Below are 23,718 nucleotides of genomic sequence, written 5' to 3'. Positions count from 1 at the left end.
ATCGCAGCTCTAGAATAGAAATTGCCTCTCAAAATCGTGTTGCAAGGAAAAGTTGGCAAGAGAGTGGTGAGAAGCTGCTGATAAGTGGTGAGAGGGGACTTAGAAAAAAAATGCATTTTTCCTGCATTGGATTGATGCCGGGAGTCCCTGGAGCGGATATCCAATAACATCAGCTCTGGAGACCCCTGGCATCAATCCCATGCAATAAAAATGCATTTACAGTCAACTTCATAACCGTAGCGGCTAACCACTAAGGCAATGAAGGGGTTAAGGAACAACAGCAGCTTTATTGGGGGCAGAAGGTGAGTGAAGCGGGTACTTGGCCCTTCATTCACCCCCTCTGCCCCTAATAAACATTACAATATGTACTAACCACCAATACACAACCCACCCCTTGTGCCCCCACATAAAACCTTTATTTTATTATACACAGGATTGATACCAGAGGCTGGCGGGGGTCCCTGGGTGGTCCCCGGTGGTCCCTGGATGGTCCCCATGGGTGACCACCCGTGGGGACCACCCGGACACCTCCAGACACCCCCAGAGACCCCTATTGGACCCCCAAGCACCCACTGACACCACCCGGAGGCCCACGGACACCCGCTGGGACCACTTGGGGACCCCCGCTGGCTTCTGGTATCAATCCTGTGCATAATAAAATAAATTATGTTTTATGTGGGGGCACAGGGGGGTGGGTGGGTTGTATATTGGTGGTTAGTACATATTGTAATGTTTATTGGGGGCAGAGGGGGTGAATGAAGGGCCAAGTACCTGCTTCAAATACCCCCAATGCCCTCAATAAAGCTGCTATTGTGCCTTAACCCCTTCATTGCCTTAGCGGCCATCCTCTAAGGTCATTAAACGGCTTTAATGTAAATTTATTCATAGTGTGCGGGAGCAGGAGGTCTCCTGAGCTGAACCACATTGATTTTAGCCACGGGGACCCCCTGCTTCCTGAGATACAGGCCCCGTTATGCATTGAAATGTCCAGCGTCACGTGACCATGGGAATCAAATGCATAGGAGATACCGGCACCCCATAATGGGGCCTGTATCTCGGGAAGCAGGGGGTCCCCGAACCTGAAATCAACGCGGTTCTGCTGCGGAGACCCCCTGCTACAATACACTAGCAATAAAAATTACATTGATGTAGCCAGGTACCCTCCGGTCTCCCCGCGCTTCCGTTTTCCCCTTCCTTACCCTCAGTGTGTGTAGGCAGGGCGATCGAGTCGCCGGTGGCTCCCGCAGCAGGGTGCCACCATGTTGGGCGTTCTCACGCACGATAGTCGCGCATGCGCAGAAGCAGCGAGGAGCCGACAGAGTGCAGGAAAGGTTGCGCATGCGCAGGGCAACCCACCCCATTACAGGGGTCGCACAAGTGCATGGTGCAGAGCGGCGGCCATTAGAGGGAGAGCACGAAGCTCCTAATGTTAAGTGTGCAGCAGAGACTACAACTCCCGTGATGCTTAGGGAGAAAGCTACCTGGTGCCTGGTGACACACGATAGCCAATGGGATGGCTGGATTGCTTCTGAAGGAAGGAAAGATTACTGCCTGCTGGGACAGGAAGTGAGGAGTCAAAACCTGGACACTGAAGGTGCAGGTAGTGTCCACGGAGCAGTGCTCCAGGTACTAGGCCAGAGGTATACCCCCAGGGCCCAGTTAGTCCCCTGAGACACTATAGAGAAGTAACTGTATGGTATAGGGAACTGTCTTAAGACAGGGACTCCTTCACTGTACTCAGAGAGAGAGAGATGCTGCAGGACATTGCATGAATGCCAGTGCAGCTTGATAGCTGAAAGAGTATCTGACTCCATAGCAGAGACTGTTCTCAAAGGAACATCTGGCTGGGGATCCCTCCCCTGATGAGTCAGACGGTAATCATTCCTGCAGGGAGCAGCCGACGCGCCGTGGGACCACGTTGCGGAGCTGCTGATTATCAAGGATTATCCTGGTCAGGACCATGACCAGGAAGGTATATTAAGTGCCCCAACGGGCCCCAACACAGGAAAGCGCTATTCCTCACACTCACTTTAATGTTTGTGGACACTCAGAGGTTAAGTGCCCAGGCACATTGCTACTTAAAGGACAAAGGGATGCAATGATTGACATGTGTGATGATGCAATGCTATTCATGCAGGGGGATGCAATGCTGTAATGAGAGTTATGCAAAGGTTATTATTATGATGCTTAGTAAATACTGTTTTATCCAACTGTGTGTGTTTACTGTATATGTTGGTTCTGATAAGGGAACACTCCCACCACATTGGGATCCCTCATCAGTGTTAGCCTCACAGGTGACCGCAGCACACGTAGTTATAGTACCCCAAGGATACACCCGCTACATTTAAAAAAAAAAAATTGTGTGAGATTTGCGCAGGGAGATGCGGCTCTCTCTGCAGCAGAAAGAACTCGCCGGGTAAGCCCTTTTCAGAGGGTCAATCATCACGGCGCCGGCTACTCGCCATTTTTACAAATGTTGCTATCACAGGTATTCTGAGATTTCTGCATATCGTAACAGCAATGCTGTCAAAAATGGCTATTTAAAAAACGTGGCGATTTTTTTTTTATTCGGAGCTTAGTGCATAGGCCCCTTGGCCGCAGTGAGACGGCCACGACCAAATGTCTGAATTTCCTTTTGGCTAATAGGGCTATTGCCCATTAGTCTAGTTAACCCCTTGTATACCATATCGATTGTACCGCTATGACATACAAATGGCAGTAGGGTAGTTATGGTATTTGTATTGTATTAACCTCTTAGTTACCATGAAGATATGCATAATGGCCACTATGGCTTTCAAGGAGTTAATGTATGTGTTTTTATTGGGGAGGAAGATGCCTGGTCTATTTTGCATTGCAATATAGACCCGGCGTCTTACGTAACATACGGCTAACGTGAGCCAGCATTACAGCCAGCTAGCACAGTGTTTATCCCAATGTAAGGGCAGCGTTAACTGGATAACGCTACGTTAGCCGTCTGAAAATGAGCAACCTAACGGCCGTTCCTTTTGCGTGAAGTTAGCTTTGTGGATACCCGTTAAACAGAGTAGCACTAACGGACGTCACCTATTTCTATCTGTCCTGAAATGTCTGTGAATTGACTGTATAACCCTGTTCTTTTAATGTAACCGTGTATTTGTTATAACTGTGCCCAGGACATACTTGGAAACGAGAGGTAACTCTCAATGTATTACTTCATGGTTAAACATTATTATAAATAAAAATATTTAGGTCACGGTAGTGGCCCAAATTTAACAGACTTCTGAGGATCTAGGCCCTAAATGGTGTTAGCACAATGATCTGATATAGAGATGTGAAATGTGTATCTGTTATCACAGCACGATGCTTCTCCCACCACGATTTACCCATTTACTGTATGTCATATTACATACAGCTAAATAACTTTTTTTAAACCCAGCCCTTGCTACTGTATGTGTTTTTTTTACATCAGCGTGATTGTCAGCTTCACAATGAAGCTAGAAAAAAAAAAATCATTGAATGCAAAGTGCATAAAATATCTACCAGATGTCTCCCCCCACCCTGGAATGATTACAGCGGACATTTCAATGCCACACTTTGAAAAGAAGAGAAGGTGATAAAGAGTAGCTAGACGTATTTAAACTGTCAAGATCGATCAACGGCAGATGGGAAAATAGTGTTTAAATGTCTACCTCATCTTGCTCAAAATGATAATGTGATGCTTCCCTTAGAGAGGAACTTTGGCAATCCAATGCAAGTTGTACGTGGGGACGGCTATCCTCTATTGTTTACGGCAATTTTGGAGCGCAGTAAATGCATGCTTAATAAGAAGCTAATTATAATCAAGATGTACACGCACAGTAATGCACAGAAATTCTATTAGCGTCTGAATAAAAGGGAGGACATGAATGGGGAAATATTGGAAAAGGATGTTCAGAAATTTCAGACGCATTTAATAAGTGGGATTGTGACATAATTGTGGGGGATGGGGTAATGTGTAGGAAAGTAATAAGCTGTGGGTGTCTATGGAAAATCTGCTTAAAGGAAAAGGTAAAATAGAGTACTGTATCTTGAAGGGGCTTTCCTTCCTTGGATAAAAGTGTAGCTACTTGACACCTTAAAAAAATAAAAAAAAATAACAACAATTGGACATGTGGCGCATTGTTTAATACATTTTTACAAGTTTCCTTGGTAAACTAATGTGTGTTCCACTTTATCAGAAGAAGGGGTAAATCATACTCATGATTTTGAAGCCTGGTCTTTTAGTGAATGTTTGCCAGCTCTCAGAGCTACATTAGATTAGGTGAATTAGATTTGCTTTGTCTTTTATTTTCAAAGTAATTATGCTGCCATTATTAGCCAGATAGATAAACATACGTAGCTGATAGCGCATATGAATCTAGTGTTCCTGATGAAAATTGATACATATTCATTTCCCACAAGATATGTGAAGCCCTCTCTGGGGACTCCTAAGTAATGTAAGGGGTTAACGGCCTTAATGGGTTAACTGGGTGGGAACATTCTGGGATTACCCCTTCACATCATGTGATGTAAAATGAATGCGCAGATGGGATTTTCACTCACTTGCAGGTCTTGTGACCAGTGATGTCACCGTAGGGAGATAGAAGGGTATAGCTCAACCCAATGTTTTAGAAGCAGGTTCCTCAGAGTTCTTGCAGAGGGCCTCACTTTGAGTCCTTTAAATATGGTTTAAGTGTATAGATACATGTATTAAGAGTGTCCTGTCCCTGTTTATGTTTTCAGTTAAGAAATGTGCTCTATATGTGCCTAGAGTAATGGCCCAACTTTGTTCTCATGCGGAAGAGGAGTGTGCATGTGCGTAGCAGGGTTCTCAGAGTAGTAGCTCCAGAGCATAATCTGATCGACCCCACTGGAAGATCCTTAGTAAACTCCCTATCCAATATGCATGGACGAAGTATACAGTACACAGTAAGGGGATACTGATCCCAGAAAGCAGAGTGTATTCCCAAGAGGGGCCCACTTGAGATGGGGCATTATGGACACTATGCTGGAGATTACCAATCTAACCAATACTAAGAGAAACAAGCATACAGTAAGTACTTCCCTAGTGTAGGAAAGCTACCAGGGGAAGAAGCACAGATTTGCCACCAGTTTATATGTCAAACGTGATGTATTTCCTCGTATGGCGAGACTTATAAATGGATGTGAATAAAACCCTTTTTGTACTATAAAAGTTTCTAGTGTCCATCCTTATATTAGAGGAATATTGAGGTAAAGGTCCCCTCAATTAACAAGTGCTGCAGAGCATTGTATCCACTTGTATAATGAATTGCTGCATCCGGATAACAAAATGTTAAAATGAAATGCTGAGTGGAGATAGTATAAATTAACCCCTAGTTGGGACGTGGTCTGGCTGGAATATGAAGGGTTGTCTGGGGGAAGTCCTGAGACCCACCCAGACCCCATACATGAATCCGGCAACTTAATGAACCAGTGCACCTGGGGACGCTCCCACTTTGAAGATGTTAACAAAGTACTCACATGTATCTTTACTTCACCCGGATTTGTGTGCTCCACGCTGTATACAGACACAGGAAAAAATCACCACCGCCAAGAAGGAGAGTGAGACAGCGGGCACGGCCGCGCAGCAAAAGTGATAAAGGCTGGACTGAGCTAAATAAAGTTTAAATAAAGTCTTTATTGAAGCATGGATTTAAAAAACAAGAGGAAGGGTGGCACCCCCCCCCCCCATGCCTCTGACGCGTTTCACCCGCTATGGGCTTTCTCAAAGAGTAAAAAAGTAAACATACTTTTTTTCACAAGCTGCGTCCAGCTGCCTTTTTAAAAACATCAGAGGAGCCATACAACATTTCATGCGTATTGCTCTGTTGGGTTCAATTTTTGTTTGTAGCACTGGTTGGCGTTTATCAGCATGATAAAAAAAAAAAAAAGGTGTGAAAAAGCACATTACAAAGATTCCACATACAGAGATAATGGAAGATTCACAATCTTGCAATCCATAAAGGAGAAAGGGACTGTGCAGATAGCTGGTCACAGTGGCCAAGGCACCCTTCAGAGGTGATCAAAGTAGACAATTTTCTCTGAACTCACATGCATGGGTGGCCTGAGCTAGGTTTCATTTACTGGCAGGTCTTCAAGGATTTTCAACACAAATGCAAGTACCGTGTGAAGTAATGTGCTGATGCTGCTTCAAAGTTGGATGAGTTAGTAGGGGTTTCATTCTGATTGGGGTAGTAGACTCACACAGTTTTCTGTGGGCTCCAAAATGTTGTGTGGAGACACTTAAAAATGAAACCATCTTACCATAAACAAATCAATAACGTTATTTGAGAAGACTGGAACCATTTCACCATCATATTGGTGACGCACCACAGTGTTTAGCGTTCCCCATAGATGATCAGAATGTCTTGAGAGTAAGTACCAATTATAATGTATGCATTGTTAACCGTAATGGTTAAAACACATTGTGGCAGACTTTCTAAGCAGTCTTTGACCATAAGTCCCCTTCTGCCACTGCAAGACATCTTACAGCCCATGAGAATGAACATGGGTCTCGTAGAAATCCACACAGGAGCATACTTCTCTTTACTTTACGTTAATTGTAATTTATTTTTAGGGTATGGCCAGTGGCGGATTTCCCATTATGCTGAGTAGGCTATAACCAAGAGCAGCATATTGTTTTTTTGGGGGGCGCCAATTTTTTGGGGGATAAAATGTGTGTGTGTTAGAGAGCCTTACCTTTTCCGGAGCGGCCCCCTCATGTAGCGTTGCGTCGTCATGACGACCCGACATCAAAGGACGCTGCAACGTCTCATGGTCGACGTGTTGCCATGACAACACGGCATCACCTGTCGCCGTGATGTAACTATGCTAGGATGGAGGGCCAACCCCGAGCCAACGGGCGGCAGAAATGTAAGTCTGCCACTGGATATGACATGTTACACATTTGAGTTTTACCAAGAATACTGTACATGATACCACAGACTTGGATTCCATAATACAATAAATAATCATACGGTATTTCAATCTCCCAGGGGCTGCATTTGCACAACAGGTTTCTCATGATGGACACATCATTTTTGTCAATGCACAATAATGGATTGCTGAGATGAGGTCCCAGCTGCAGATGCACACAAAATCCTGCCCATCTAATGGCTTTCTTGACCAATCAGATCACTTATATAATATGTCTAGACAGTGGTCTATAAATCATCAGTCACTTTGATAATCAATATGCATTACTTTTACTTTACACCAAAACATTTCTTACAATATACTGTATTACCGACAGAACTGGAAGTACTGAGGAGTATTTTACTCTTGTTAAAAGTGAGATACATTGTAAATCAACATTAAGTGGAAATGGATGACATTTATTATTTTCTCCTGGCCTGTGAAATTCAATTCTGATATTGTCAGGGTATTCCAGCAAAAGTGGTAAATCATACTTACGGTTTTGAAGCTTGAGAAAACAGAATGGAGCATGCACTATTTCCTTTCCAAACTTGAAAATGATACAGTATATATGTATGTGTGTGTGTATATATATGTGTGTTGTGTATATATATATATATATATATATATATATATATATATATATATATATATATATATATATATATATATATATATATATATATATGTGTGTGTGTGTATATATATATATATATATATATATATATATATGTGTGTGTGTATAATATATGTGTATGTGTGTGTGTGTGTGTATATATATATATATATATATATATACACACACACACACACACGAGAGAGAGATACTGTATATATAATTATTAGAAAATGTGACTCGCTTTAAAATGTATTTGTATAAATCATGAGAGGCAATACAAAAAACAAGAAAAAATATTGTTTATACAGTATATTCTTTGTTAGAGCTATAATCAAAATGATGACGCAACTTGTATCATTGAAAGTCAAAGAGCTATTCCGAACGCATATGTACTACTGACAGATGCAAATGCTGTTTTCTAGTGATTGGCAGCAGTTTTGGTTACAGAAATGATATATAATTTCTCCTAACACTCAGACGTAGATATTTTGCTGAGACTGATATGATGATGCCATCGAATGAACACAAAAACAGAGAAATATGTATATCTCACAACTCATGTGCTCTCACGTCTGCTTCTTGTTTCGCTTTTGCCATGCGGTAGTATGGGGGGAAAAAAAGGATAGTTTGTCTTATTTAAGGTGGTGGCGCTTGTTAAAAAAATGTCACCCAATTATATTGCAATGCACGCCTACTAAGTGCATTTCAAGAAAATTGTTCATTGAAGCAATGACCCTGGAGTGAATCTCTGAGATTAAAGCAGCAATCTCCCCAGAAGCCTCTGGGTGTTTAACTCATGTACAGTAGGGTCACATCCACAAAGCTTTGTTAAGTGACTTAATGTGACTTGATGCATACTGTATCTTCAAAGGCTAATAAAGTAACGTTAAGTCCTGTTGTCTCCCGGAAAGAGCATTGTGTTAACTATAATGGTCGTTAGTGATAATGATATGCAAAAGCGCACTAACAGCGCATATACACTATGGGGCCTATGCAGAGAGCAGCGAATTTTAAAAATGGCGAATTTAGTAAAAAGTAGCTTTTTTGGAGAGTTTTATTCTCCATATGCAGAAATGTGCGAATTCTGCTATGTTTAACATGGATGCGTGTGGCGAGTTTAAATTGGCGAGATGCGCGCTTCAGAAACGTGTAAAAACAAATTCGCGCCTTTTTTTCCCATTGCAATGGCTGCGAGCGGCAGCTTCTTGCCAATTTTTTCTGGCGAGGCAAAAAGGAGACAATCGCGCCATTTTATTGGCGCGAACAGCCGCTAGATGCCGTTCGCGGCTCTCTGCATTAGGATATTTTTAAAACTGGCGAGATTGAGGTTCTCGCCAGCCGCGAGGCGAGTTTTACAAATAGAAAATAAAAATTGGCGCGTTTTTCGGAACTCGCCATTTTCTGCTGTTTTCTGCGCGATTTTCTCCAAAAAATGGCGAATTTCGAAATAGCGCTTCTCTCTGCATAGGCCCCTATGCGTTAATCAAAAAAGAGAGAGGTGCAGCCCCCAATTATTTTTGGTTTAATAAATTGGCTATTTAATTATAACGGTAGTAGAGCTCGTCTCTAATTTTCCTTTTTCTTTGGTTAAGGTTATGCAGAGACTTTAGCGTAATATTAGTTGGGTCACACCTAAACTTGCCGTTACTCACCATCAGAATCTGAAATACAGCTTTTAAAGGATCTAGGTGGGTGTAACATCACAGTTAGGTATGATTTAACTAACATACTGTAGGCCCAGATCCACAAAAGGGTGCTAAGCTTTAGCACGCCTTTACTCCTATTCATATGAATGGGAGCTGAGTGTCTCTAGATGGGAGTAAGACAAAAAAAATACTTAACGTCACGTTATTGGATGGAAGTTAATACACAATTGCGTTACAATAACGTGACATTAATCCTATGCAAATGAAATATACAACGGACATTGTTTTTGCATATAATTTGCATTGTGGATATATGCTAACATCAGGGAAGGTAACGTCCATTACTATTTTACATAATGTGAAGCATTAGGAACAAAGTGAACTAATTCCAGTGACATGATTAAGAGGTCTCATCTGGACAATTGATAAATACTTATTTTTTTTACCAAAATCTGATTATTATTTTTTACGTTGAACTTGGGAGGGGTGTGATTTCCTCTGGCTGCTCCCTTTGTGTGATGTCCCTGTGGGATCAGCACAGGGGTGTACAGCCAGAGTACCCCCAATGCCCACTTCACCCAAACTTTATTGCTTCTCTGATAAGGACAGGGTGCAATAAGGCTAAAAAAACACTTGATTAACAAAGTTTTCCCAATTTACAGACTATATAGGATTGCACCTTTTTAAACAAGGTTTGTGAATCTGACCCAAAATGTCAGTGTAACCCCTCTTTATTTCCCCCGACTGATTGTACATATGCTAGGGCGGGGGCCCAAGTCCTACTCCCCCCATATAAATGATAGGCCACTAGCTGAGAGCTTAGCGGAAATAAGACAATATGATACAATACGTATCTTTGAATAACAGGGGCATGAGTTTATATGCTCCCACAGTAATACATTCAGTGATCCTCAATCATAAGGATCATAATGTACAGTAAACTTATTATGCAACACGGGTTGTACAACAATACACCACCCTGTGGTTAGTCTCTCAATGTCTCTCCTTAAGTCCCAATGACCTGTGTTATTAAGGGACCCTTTATTTATTTTTTTAGTATGAAGAGTACAATGTATTACACAACATAACATGTAGCAATCACACTCACATTGTATACAGAAAGTATAAAACGGGCAGGTAGTGCAAAATAGCATAACAGAAGTCTCCAGAAGCAGATGGTGATGGTGATACTGTGAGACCTCGAGGTTCCGAACGCTCAATTCCCCCAGTTTCTGACATCAAGTCCGGTGATGTCACCTCTGGTTTCGCTGCACACAGAGATGTCTCCAATACTCTGCTTTTCACAGACAGAACAGTAAAAACAGCGCTCTGCAAGTAGGGCTCAGGACTCGCGTTTCACGACATACTTGCTTCATTGGTGGCTGCAGTTTCCAAGTTTTAGTTTGCTCTCCAGAAAAATGTCTGCTGTGCTATCTCTTTTTCAGCTGTGAGCGTGACATTGTTATTATTGTCTGCCTTTTATCATCTCATTTGATTTTGCAATTTGATCCGAAATATCTGGAGCAGGACTGAAATCCGACTCATAAGGATTTTAAGTTGTAATAGAAAGCAGTAATCATGTGGGATACACAATTTTTCAATAAGTGCTTATTTCAGAGTCTGATAGAGCCATATAACACTGACACTGTTACTTTTGAATTTCTAGTTAAGGGACCCTTTATACTGTAGGTGATGGCACAGTGTTGGAGCTTGTAGGCTTGTTGGGTTGACCGTTACAGGCCTTTTACTTCACAAAGACTTGAACAAGAACCGGTATGTGTACTGTGGTGTTTGCAAGTGGGTTGTCCTATGGGGTTACTCACGAATCCCAGAACACGAGCGAGTGACAAGTGAGGGTGACCTTGACTATTCCATCTTTGGCTGCTACGAATCAGCAGAACAGCAGAATTTCAGCTCATTTGCTGGTCTTGCCTTTCAACCTCACTGGGACAGTGACACGATCTTCCTGGTCTTAGCAGCTCTGCCCCCACGTGCTCCGCAGGGGACTCTTAAACTCTCCTTTAGACCGTCCCCCTCTGGGAAACCAATCATATTAAACCTCCCTTGGATTCTCAGTCATTGGCTCAAGAGCCTTTCCATCAATCAGAGGTATCCTTACAAGGGGGTTACATCAGTATTTTTTTTTCCGGGTTAAAAATCATAGTTTTCTTACTCTCCAAGGTTACCAGGTCTAGACTGCACTTGTTCTGGTGAGGGCTCCATGTTTACCTACCATAGCATCAGATTTTAAGGATAAAACAACCATGGAAAGGGTAAAACGAGATCTATTAAATGGACATACAAAATGACAGCCGGCACCACCAATTAATGATAGAAAAGGCAATGTAATCTATAGTATAGTTATAAAGCCAAACAAGAATAAATATTCAATAAAGAGGGGACAACGATAATGTTATGGGGTAAAAACTCTTTCTTCTGGCCCCTTCCAACGAAAAACAGAAAAAAACACAGTACTTCCACTGAATTGGGATTTGATCCTGCTAACGTGTAAAGAGTAGAATTGAGGCAGATACAGTAGCCCCTCAGTCTGTGTCCGGATATCTCCCTCCTGTGCTCAAAATGATGGTCTGTCTGATCAGGTCTGATATCCCGGCAGAGTGTCTGATGTCATCATCAGCCGACAGGAACCGTCATGTGACTACCAAGGCCGATATGGATCCTAGCAGTTGGAGCTCCATGATAATCTGGTCATTCCATTAATTAACATTAAAGTTATTTAGGTCATACCAAAAGGTGGCGTTACTACCATCCAGATTCACAAATATTTATTCTCTCTCCCTCTGTCTTCCTCTCTCTCCATAAAAACCTTTAGGTAAGACATGCGTAATGCCATATTATGTGAAGCGAACGCAATCTAGTGCTAACTTAACATAATGTTAACCCTACGCGAATGAGATATACAATGGCTGTTGTTTTTTCATATTATTAGCTTTGTAGATATGTATTCAACTCAGTGAAAATATCGTTTGTTACTAATTTACGTAATCTAACATTATTTTCCGTGATTTAACGGTGCTTTGTGTATCTGGGCTACAGTCACAAACATATTGGTGACAGTGGTGCTACTGAGGAAGTTTGGCCATTTGTTAGGTGTATCTATCTCCCCAATATATTTATATTTGTGTCACATTGTATGCAAAGTATGACTATTTTGACACTAGTATTATTATTACTAACAAATAAACAGTATTCCATACAACTTGCAGTTTTGCTGCTGAAACAAAACAAAAATTGCTGTATTGAAACTCCATGGCTTTTGTTATGTAGTACAGGCATACCCCGCATTAACGTACGCAATGGGACCGGAGCATGTATGTAAAGCGAAAATGTACTTAAATTGAAACACTCCCTTTTCCCACTTATCGAGGCATGTACTGTACTGCGATCATCATATACGTGCATAACTCATGTAAATAACGCATGTGTAACAAGCTCTATAGCCTCCCCGCTTGCGCACAGCTTTGGTACAGGTAGGGAGCCGGTGCTGTTCAGGGCGTGATGACAGGCGCATGCGTGAGCTGCCGTTTGCCTATTGGGCGATATGTCCTTACTCGCGAGTGTACTTAAAGTGACTGTCCTTAAAGCGGGGTGTGCCTGTAATAAATGATACATAATAGACAATACGTCCTTGTATATTAAACTATGTCAACTTTTATTACTGGAGATGCCCCCTTTCTCATTCTGGGTTTTATACTGTAGTTTAAGCTTCTATATATAGTGCATGCACAGAGCTTGTGGCTTTTCCTTTGGCAGATAATCTAATTCTGAAATGTTCCAGGGAATAAAACATATGGTTAGAATACTACTATATCTGTGGTTTATGATTTCTTTCTTACACCCTACAACAGGACCCCACTGATAATGAAGTTCAGACCCGTACATACTGTACCACTGAAACTAGTATATCCAGTATAACTTTATTAGTTAACTACAGTATGTAATCAACTGGTACTTGTTAATATAGCCAAATGAAAACATGATCCCTGCTCAGCTCAATAGAATTTATGTTCTGGTGGGGTGTTATACGGGAAATATATATTTATTAGAACACGAGAAGAGGAAAGAATCTCTTGTGATGCACTCAACCTCCACTAGTAATAAAAATAAAATAAATAAATGTTATTAAAATGAATCAAGAAAATGATGCGGCAGCAAACCTTATATAGGTAAGGAGAAGACGGCGTACAATACTGTAATATCAAGATCAATCAACGTCTGGCCATGTGTCCATAGTATATAAGTATATAACCAGGATATCAAAGAAAGATCTCAGGAATTTAGTTTGCTACCCTTGTTTGGCGCGTAGATATTTGCCCCAGTTATCTCCTGGCCAAATAGAGAACCTACTAATATCAGGAATCGACCTTCCCTGTCTGCTCTAGTTAATAACGATTTAAAGGGGACATGCCGGCCAAAACAGATTGCAACCCCATGTTTTGTAACCTGGGCCTAAGAGTGGTTATGTTGTATTTTACTGTTATTTGTAATAGAAGGTGATGCTCATTTCCATGGAGGTACTGGGGGGCCCCAACCTCTTGCTAGGTCGTTTGGCCAAGATACTGAGTATGTGTTTCCAAAAAGTAGGAGTACGAGCTGTGGCTCCCCCACAAAAGTCCCATGATCTTTAATTTCTATAGCTGGTTTTAACAGCCTTCCCCAGCAGTGCAACATATTTGTAACACTTTCCTGTTTGTGATAATTTGTTGCCAATTCCCAGCAGTTGGAGCTGCAAACTGTAACACTAGATAATGTTACCATAGTAATATAAGAATACATTGTAGCTGCTGAGTTACACTGACTGAAGGATTGATTGAAACTGAAAGGCAGCCATTTAGTGAACCCTACTAAGCAGAATCTATGCTGATCGATCACGGAAGAACAAATCGATCAGCAGCTTAGGTAATTCGTTTTCAATAAAGGTAATCAAAGGCTGCATATATAAAAACAAACAAAAAAAATAATATATTTTTTAAAGTGCCGCTTGGTTTGCTTCTTTAAATTAGCTTAAAGAATGACTCCCGATTCCTTACCTCTATGGTAATTGACATTATAGTGCCATTAGTCCTGTACTCTGCCGTTAGATCTTTGTGACCTACGTGCACGCTTTTGCAGTTTTTGCAATTAAATGGTTGTTGCCGTTCTTTTGCCTATTCCTCCATTCTACCCAAGTCGTCATTGCTTTTATTTACACCCCTCCCCCTGTAGTGTCAACCCTGTTGTAGATCTTTGTGTCATCTGCAAAAAGGAATACTATCCCTTCCAGAAAATGTGTAATGTCACTAATAAATACATTAAAGATCACTGATTCCAGTACTTTAAAAAATGTGATTTATTGTTATTCTGTAATTGACTAAATTAAATATAATATAATTAGTTCTTAGTTTATTTATAAAATATCAGCAACCCCCTCCCCACATTATTTTTTACATACATAGGATAAGTGAGTTGGGATTGTGCTGTTGAACACATTAAAGGGTTCAGTGGAGTGACAATACAGATGCAAAGAGTGCCATAGTACTTAAAAGGCTGATATCTGCTTTAATGGGTTTATTTGATAAAACTACATTGTCTCATTTTTCCTAGAAAACATGAATCGAATTTGCTTGTTTTAGTATCGCAAAGATCATTTTATTTAAAGTATCTTTGTATTTGAGGAATTGCCTGGAAGCTGGAATAATGAATGCTTTTATCCTCATATTCTCAGCCCTCTTATAGTAAGGGGAAGACTAGGGTCTGTGACTATTCACCATTCGGTGGATTCAATATTAACCATAAGAACTCTTAACACTGGAAAACCCTTTAAGCAGTTATCTTACCTCTGGTCATAACGATTGCTGCGAGGGCTTTGTGACGTGTGCACACTGAGGAGAAGTGGTCCGTCAGCTCTTGGAACTTCTGTATCACAAGCTGATATATGGAATCTGCAAAGTCCTGAAAAACAAACAAATAATAATGAATTGTAAACATTGTACATTTTGTAAAAATTGTAAACATAATCACTCATCTCTCGCTACACCCCTTCTCATCCTCTTTGCTCCCTGATTGCCAAAACCTTCACTCCCCCTCCCCCTCCAGCACACTGTGCCCCATCTCAATTCCGGTCATTCGCCTTACTCGTCCCCCTCGACTGGAGAAAGCTCCCCCACCACATCCAACCTTCCCCGTCCCTAACTATCTTCAGAAGCCAAAACTCATCTATTCTCCATCACATTCCATGATCCCTTCCTAAACCTTCCTAAAGTCTCTCCAAAACCCTCCACATTCACCCACCTAACCGATCCAATCGCCTCCACTGTCCCCACTGTCCCAACTGTCAGATCCATCACCATGCCACCGACAAGACAACATCCAGAGACCTAAGCCCAACCCTTACCCACCAAGCAAGCAAGCTCTCAATACACCTAACCCATGGCCTGACCATAATGTTCCCACCCCTGCCCACCACAAAGACATATTAACAATGACTGTGCCATCACATGAACTGTTCCATATGTAATTATTTACTAACTAATGTACCGCTCCATGGATAAGGGCGCTATATAAATGTTGTTATACTGCAAATATATCCTATGATGTAATGTTTTAAAAATATTTCTTATTTTTATTTGGTGCTATCATCAACATTTTGTTTCCACCATCTATTTTCTGAATATAACTTACCCAATGTAGTTTATTATACTTCCTGCTTTAAATGGAGTTTCTACCCATAGCCTTACCTTGCCAATTCAGATACTAGGGGCAATTAGTTTAATATTTTGATAACATGTTGATACTTCACAATCGATTATGCTTTTAATGCAATATACAGTATACTCGACAAACTTTTTAAAAGCAGCGTACAGACACTTTAATTTGCAATGATTACATAGAAGTAGAAAACGAAAAAAATCTTTTGATACCGGCACTCAGCAGAAAAGGTTAATGAAGGAAACAAACAGAAAAAAATAGAAAACAAAATATATATTTTTCCTGTTTTTTTATTATATCTTTATGGTTTTACTGAGGGTAAGTGTACACTGACTTAGAGAGATTGACTATTTATCAAAGGTTGTTTACTGACTGCCAGCAGCATTTACAGCAGCCAAATGAATGCTGCGTAAACTCAATGAATGATGAATCTTACAGACTTGGGGCCTATGATAAAGATTACAGTTTCATAGTTGTTCAAATGTGTGACTCAAATTATATTTGTAAGATACTCGATCATAAAAATGATTGATGTTGTCTTGCAGCGAGTGACACTCACTTCATATGAGTGAGAACAGCCTGTTATACTGATGCCAGGCAGCATTTCAATGACAGCATTTACCATATTAATCCTTTAGTGCCAAAGGTAAGAAATACAAAGCTATTGGTTACAACTCAGACCCTGGGGAGAAATTAACACACAAGGATGGAAAGTTGCCCTCAGCCATACGAAATGGGACATCTCGCCACCGGCATCTCGTCGCAGCCTCTACGCCATTGCCATTTAGTGTAACCGATCAGCCGCCGAGGGCAGCTAGCTGCCGGCCATTTTGCCGCTAAGGTAAGTGATTAGAGTTAGCATTAGGGGTTAACTTTATGTGTTTTAGGGTAAAGGCTTAAGCTTTTTAGGGTAAGGTTAGGAAGATGCTTCTTTAGCCTTCCTTTTTTTTTTTGGCACAATTAGAACAGACAGAAACATTGACAAAAAGGGGGAGGGTAGGCGGGGAACACAGTAGTAGTGGGGCCCGGAATGCTTTTCCCGTCCCTGCCTTCCCTTATAAAACCAATCTTTAAAAAAAACTCACCCTCGCTGCAGATAACGCCAACCCAACGGCCCTAGGAGGTTAGGAGCAACAACATTTTCTGTCTACAGGTTGACATCATAGTGCAGAATACATTAATCCTGTATTCAGCCCTTGGGGTTTTGTGGCACAAGAGCACGATTTTGGCATCAAACTGTGTTTGCCGCACTCATGATCATCTATCTAACGCATTAACATCGAGTGTCAACCCTGTTGCAAATTTCTATGCCGTCTGGAAAAAAACATACTTTCCATTCAAGGCTATCTGTAAAATTACTAATAAAGACATTAAGGAGCACAGGTCCCAGTGCAGATTCCTAAGGTTCTCCACTGGTCACTTGCCCATCTGATTGGACTCCATTTACCACAACTATCTGATTTGTTTGAAATAATCTCTAAAGATGGGCAAATATGGGAGTTTCTTTCAGCCATTGTTCATATCTTGGGGACGGGGGGAGAGATCATGGGGAGAGACATGGAGAAGTAGAGAGAGAAGACATATTTAACTAGAGTCTCAGGATCTTTACATATCCCCTCAAACCCATCTTGAAACAACTTGGGGAGAGACACCTGTGCACACCTGGGAGATATTCTAATAGGATTTGCAAAGTATGTTTAGATGACTCACTCCTCCTAAAAGATTTTTACAAGGCCAATCCTGACAATCCAGGTTTTAAGGCACCTTGTGATGAAGGGAGGTACTGTCAGTATACTCCACTATATCAGCATACTTTTAAGCTCTACTGCTCACACCTTTAGCTAATTATACTCATGGACAGTATTCCCCCTGGCTTCCTTCCTATACTTTGCATATCCTATTAGCATATATCACAGGTATCTCCGGTGTACTCCTTTTCACGCAGATGGCACATTGAACTGGCAACCAGAAAGTGGAAGTGGCCTGCTTTTAAAGGAAGCCATGGGGAGTGTCCATAAGTATGATTAGCTACAGGTGTGAGCTGTAGTGCTCAAAAGTATGCTGCAACAACATAGCTATCAGCGGGTTCAACTCTCTGCTTGGGCTACTGCTCTGAATTACAGAGGTTGTTGGGCCTGACAGTACCCCTTCCTCACAAGTTGCCTTAAGACCTTGCTTTGCAGGAAAGGCCCTGTGTAAATCTTTGAGGAGGTGTGGGTTGTGAGTCATTTAAATATACTTTGCGTATCTCCCAGGTGTGCCTTGTGTTGTGCCCAGCTCCCTTCCCCCACTTTTTAAATAAAACCAGCCCAGAATTTGCGGCTTGAATTTTGACATGTTCGCCAATCTCTAATTTCTTCTCTATCCTGTAATTACCAGCCTCTTCCCTACTTCCAATTTTGAGATGTTGGACTATGTTTGTTCTTCTTCAGTCTTCAGCAACTGTACTTTGTTAAATACAGTAGGTCTGTTAGTGGTATTAAAGCTGCAGACCAAGTAATATCCTGGATGTTTTTTTTTTTATAAATCAATTTTGTACTATGAGAAAATATTGTAGTATTAAAAAAAAACAAAAAAACCCCTTTAAATTACATTTTGAATGTATTATAATGTAACAAGCATTTTTTGCTTCTTTGGCAACCATTTACAAAAACACATCTCCTTCCTCTTCTGAAACAGTCTCTGGCACACACCTTTTTGAGCTCTGCCCTCTCTCTAGCAGTGCACCAATTGTATCTAGTGACTGCCTGGTCACATGATCTTCCTCACAGAACTTTGCATCATGGGTCCTCTTTTGCTGCACTGACAGGGATTTAGTGAACCCCCGAACCGAATCTTCGCTGATCGGTCACAGGAGAACGGATCGATCGGCAACTTAGCTAATCACTTGTCAGTGTGTAGATTGTATTGATGCACATATTGAATGTGTAGCCATTTTTCCCTGTAGCATGAAGGGACTACTGGTGCTGGCGTTACCTGTACCTCAGCTCACAGAGAGCTGAGCCTCTGCCACTGGGAGCCTGAGTTAACAAATATATACTGTAAAGTGGCAGCGCCTCCACCTGCACCGGATACCAATTATATGAGATAACCCCGAACAGGAACCAATAATAACAGCTCACAGATTATGCAATAACCATTTACTCTCATATATATATAAACTAATCAACACAGAGGATATAATAACCCTACTGGTTACAGCTATCACAGTTATCACTAGCCGCGCTTGGCTTTGTCCCACCACCGTGTTCCCCATACCGTGTCCACCATACCAGAAGAGTCCCGGGGTCGCCTCACCATCTGAGTGTCCCCCAAAAGATACCCTACCTTATAGGCGTGATCAGCGCCATACTGTACAGTAGTGTTGGTGCACATTTGGTGACCAGGTACCTGGCGGGTGTGTCCACACCCGAGCGTGATGACAATGAGAGGTAAAGGGATCCACCGATCCTATGATATCCTCCGCCGGCCGAACCCCTCCCACTGAAGTGACCCTTGCGGTGATATTCGCTCTCTCTCTTCAGTCTGGTCCCAGACTGCAGATAACAAAATGTTCCAGAATCAGCTGTGGCCCTAATCTGGCTAACCACTAAAGGCAGTGTCCCTAACTAATGGGGCCTTCCCTAGAGCAGCCACAATCTAGGGTTAGTTGGTCCTAGCTGGGGCCTGGGGGTCTCTGTCCTAGTGCAGAGGGTCACAGACCCCTGCACCTACACACCTTCCCCTCTCTGAGTCCCGGCTCCAACTGCCTTCCTTGTTTAAATGCGCGGAATGTAACTGCCTTTGCAGAAGAACTCAGTCGTGCGATTGGCTCCCTGGCGTCATGTGTCACATGCCCCTATGCCTGCTTGGGGCTGTAGTCCCTTGCAGAGCCTTCTAGCATGGCCCCGCGTGCGCCTGCTCCACTGCGCCTGCTCAACCTGACATCGCCGCCGCAGTCCCCCTTGCGCATGCGCAGCTTTTACTCCCCCCCGCCCCGTGACATTGGAGGTAAGGGGGAAACACCGGAAGCCTCAGGGAACCATGTGGGACTGGGTTACAAATGGAATAAAAAATATATATATTTTGTAAACGGCAGCTTGAACTGCAGCTTTAATGTTTTATTACATTTATAAACATGCAAAAGTAGAAGTCCATATGTGCTTATTTGAAAACAATCCATCTATCCATATTAACCTATGTTGTTAATACGATCACCACACCGTATCCGTAGCACTAGTAGTCTCTGTAGCTAGTGAATCAAATCCCACTCATTCTGCACTACTTTATGCTAAATAATGTACATAAGACAAATGTGTGGAGATTTGCACTGGTAGCCACCCGGGTAAAACTGGCATTCAACTCTTGTCACAAAGATATTAAATCAATAGATTATAAGAAAGAAAGCCTTTTAGTAAACATTTTTTATTCAGCTCCTGCCTCTGGGCTTATTGGACAGAAAATATCTGAAAGGTTATATTTGCATATGGGTTGGACAAATTCTACTAAAGAGATACAGAGAAACAGAGAGTTTTTATTTCCCCTTATCTGAAGTTCCTTGCTGTTTGTTTTAAAGTAGACGAGTGGCATTAAAAGAATCTAAATTATTCCATATATTTGCATTCCAGCGCAGGTTCCTTTCACAATCTCCAGAACTAAATCGAGAGAATGCTAAATAGCTTTTGTATGCTACCCACAGCGCAAGCCGTTCCCTTATGCATAATATTCAGTGTGCTTAATAATAGTTGTCATTATCTATTATTACTTATTGTTTTTTTACATAAATAAATATTAAAAAGTTGGTAAAATCTAAGCACAGTTTTTTTTTGTTTGTTTGTTTGTTTGTTTTTAAGTGTTCTCTAGTTTTTGAATAATGGCCAAATATTATGATTGTGTATCATTTTCTAAAGCAAGTTTGGAATTGCGATAACATTTTTCCTCATTTAGGTGTGGGCTCCTGTGCTCCCTAGCCCCTAAGAAACGTACTATGCCTACTTAGGTTCTTATAAATAGCTGATATACATTTAAAAATAAAATGTTTATTTCTGCACAGCGTTAACGTCAGCTCCCTCTCTTCTATTTAAAGGTCCCACGTCTTGCGGGCCAATAAGAAGCCGCAAGGGATGACATTGCGGCTTCCTATTGGCCCGCGGGACCTTTAAACAGTAATTGTCTGTGCCCAGTTGTGGCTGCTACCGACAGCCCCTTTCAAGGTAAGTGTCTCGGGAAGCATGAGGTCTCCAGAGCTAAATTCTACGTGGTTCAGCTCTGCAGACGCCCTGCTTCAGACCTAGCAGAAAATAAGCCAAGACCTAGCCAAGAATAAGCCAAGAGGCAATGCTTCTTTAAATTAGCTTATTTCTAAATTAGCTTATATGCTAGGTAAATATACCCCAGGCATTTTTCTCATTGTGGTCATCTGAAAAGTATACGGAAATGTATCTGCAACACCCCTGAGTAATAATAACTGTAACTACTTGCAACATTTTCTAATTTAAATTATTTTGATACAAACCTGCAACCCAACGCTGTGGATTTATCTGAATATAATTACATTTGATTTCTAAAAGATACATACCACCTTAGTCTCTATACAATTTGTATGAATAAAATGGAAAAGCTATTTCCCCACAGGAACCCAGTGTTAGTTTATCAGCTTGTACTTAATTCTGACAATGTTGTGCATTTTTTTTGCTATGGTAATGAATCATGTCAATATCAATATTATAGAATGACTTTGAAGTCAATACTGGCAAACAATACCTAAAAGGAAGTTTCTTTACTAACCCATAAACCCTAACCCCTAAGCCTCTCTCTACAGGGACATATTTAGGGTTGGCTGCAAGTGCTGAATAATACAAAACAAGGAAGCAGCATGTTCAGTTCACAGCATTGTAACTGCTTTAGGACAAGCCTCAGGTGCCAAGCTGTTGTACTAGAACAGATATTAAATTAGCACAAATGGGTTTTCTTTAACTACATAAAAGCTCTATAAAGCGACTTGCATTGGGGAATGGTAAATGCTGAGAAAATATTGCTTTGTCTATAGTGCTAAAACTTTAATTTTAAATTCATGTTACAAGACTCCCGTAACAATATATTCAGTCTGTTTAATGGGAAAAATGTCTTATCTTTTTCTGGTGTTCCTGACCAAAATGAAATGGTTCGCATTTGTATTCCGTAGCATCATGTTGGGCTTGTCAAGATCAATACTGGCAAAAAATGCAAGGTCTATACTGTATATAAAAGTGCAACTACTGCAGTATGCCATCATCTGTAGACATACTGTACTGTAATAAACATGCAAAGGTAACTTAAGATAAGTTACATTTATTTTGATATATACATAAACCGGCATCAGTTGTGATTTCTATAGCATATTTTATTATTATTTTTTTATAATTATTTTTTTTTTTTAACCAGGAAATAATACATTGAGAGTTAACTCTCGTTTTCAAGTATGTCTTGGGATATATTAATAACCAACGGCAGTTTGGGCTTAAACAGAACTTCTCTGCGCTGTTCTTGATCTCAGCGAGGCACTACGAGGAACTCAATTCTATTCTGGATGGTAAGGACACAATTTAAGCGAAAGGCATTCATTGCAAACATATTGGATTTCCATTTATTTCTGTCAAGGTTCATGCTGTCTTTTAGCCTAATAGTTGTGGATATCCTGCTGCAGCAATGCTAATGACCTGATACTTGATTTGTAGGGCATATGGCAATCTGCTTTCCATACTATTGAAGTGTTGGGTCTCTCCTCAGGTTTCAAATGGTCTGGCAAGACTTTGCAAAGTTGGATAAGGGCTAAACTTCTTAGAAAACGTGTGTAGCCAGGTCCCCTTTGGCTCCCCGGTTCACCTGTGATAAGGCACAGAGGCAGGAAGGCTCTCTAGAGGTCGCGCAGGCGCAGTTAAGCATAGCAGCGACTATTACAGCTTTGCACAGGCACAGTAAGGATAGCGCATGCGGTCCCAATGCTACAGAGGTCCTGAGTGGACTACAATTCCCAGCAGCCTCTGGGGATTGCCCTTTCACCCACATCAGCCAGCAAATAGGGTTTTGCAGCTTCTCTTGTGGAGGAAGGATACAATGTTGCGGGGACCACGTTTGGCAGTTGGAGCTGGGAGCAGGAAGGGGGAGGAAGTGTGTAAGGAGCAAGGCTCTTACACTAGGCCAGGTTACCCCCAGGTCCCAGGTAGGTCCCACTCCCCACTAGGTTAGTGGGTAAGTTCTTAGGGAAGGCCCCTTAGATAGGGACCGTGCCCTTAGGTGTGTGTAAATCTAGTCAGTGGCATAGCTGCCGTGCTGTGTGCTCTGACTAGAATATACAGTGTGGCTTTGAAGTGCAACCACAGCAGTTATTTGGCTGTGTCAGTGAGAGGCCCCTCATAGGAAGAAGGGGGGTTGCTTTCTAGTTGTTCAGTGTGTGTTATATCACCAGTGCCAGTTGCATGTGGTGAGCTGCCAGAGTCTGGGATCAGACAGAAGCTACAGGGAGAGTTCTTCTGCGTGCAGGGACTAGGGTAGAGGTATACCCCAGGGCCCAGTTAGTCCCCTATGACACCAGAGGAAGCTATATGGTATAGGGTCGGCCTTAGGACAGGGACTCCTTCACCATATTTAGAGAGCAAGAGGATTTCTGTCTGACAGTACCTGACTGTCACTACAGCGTGTATCAGAGACTGTGATAAAGGATCATCCCGGCTGGAGATTCCCTTCCCTGTGGAGTCAGCGTGTGCATCCATTCCTGCAGAGAGCAGCGCAGCACGCCGTGGGATCACTGTGCGGTGTTGCTGAGTTCCAAGGATTTTCCTGACCAGGACTGGT

The 23,718-nt window shown here is 41.7% G+C and overlaps 1 protein-coding gene across 1 annotated transcript in view; it reads right to left on the bottom strand.

The window, feature by feature from the left end:
* ADARB2 (adenosine deaminase RNA specific B2 (inactive)) overlaps positions 1–23,718 on the bottom strand; it is a 623,258-nt gene that overhangs the window by 101,455 nt on the left and 498,085 nt on the right. The window contains exon 4 of the mRNA XM_075587794.1: positions 15,036–15,150. Coding sequence (XP_075443909.1) covers positions 15,036–15,150 — 115 coding nt within the window. The remainder of the gene's footprint in view (positions 1–15,035; positions 15,151–23,718) is intronic.

Source organism: Ascaphus truei, chromosome 2, assembly GCF_040206685.1.
Source record: "Ascaphus truei isolate aAscTru1 chromosome 2, aAscTru1.hap1, whole genome shotgun sequence".
In the NCBI taxonomy this organism is placed as follows: Eukaryota; Metazoa; Chordata; class Amphibia; order Anura; family Ascaphidae; genus Ascaphus; species Ascaphus truei.
Note: the sequence above shows the minus strand (reverse complement) of the source record. Positions and strands in the feature narration are given on the sequence as shown.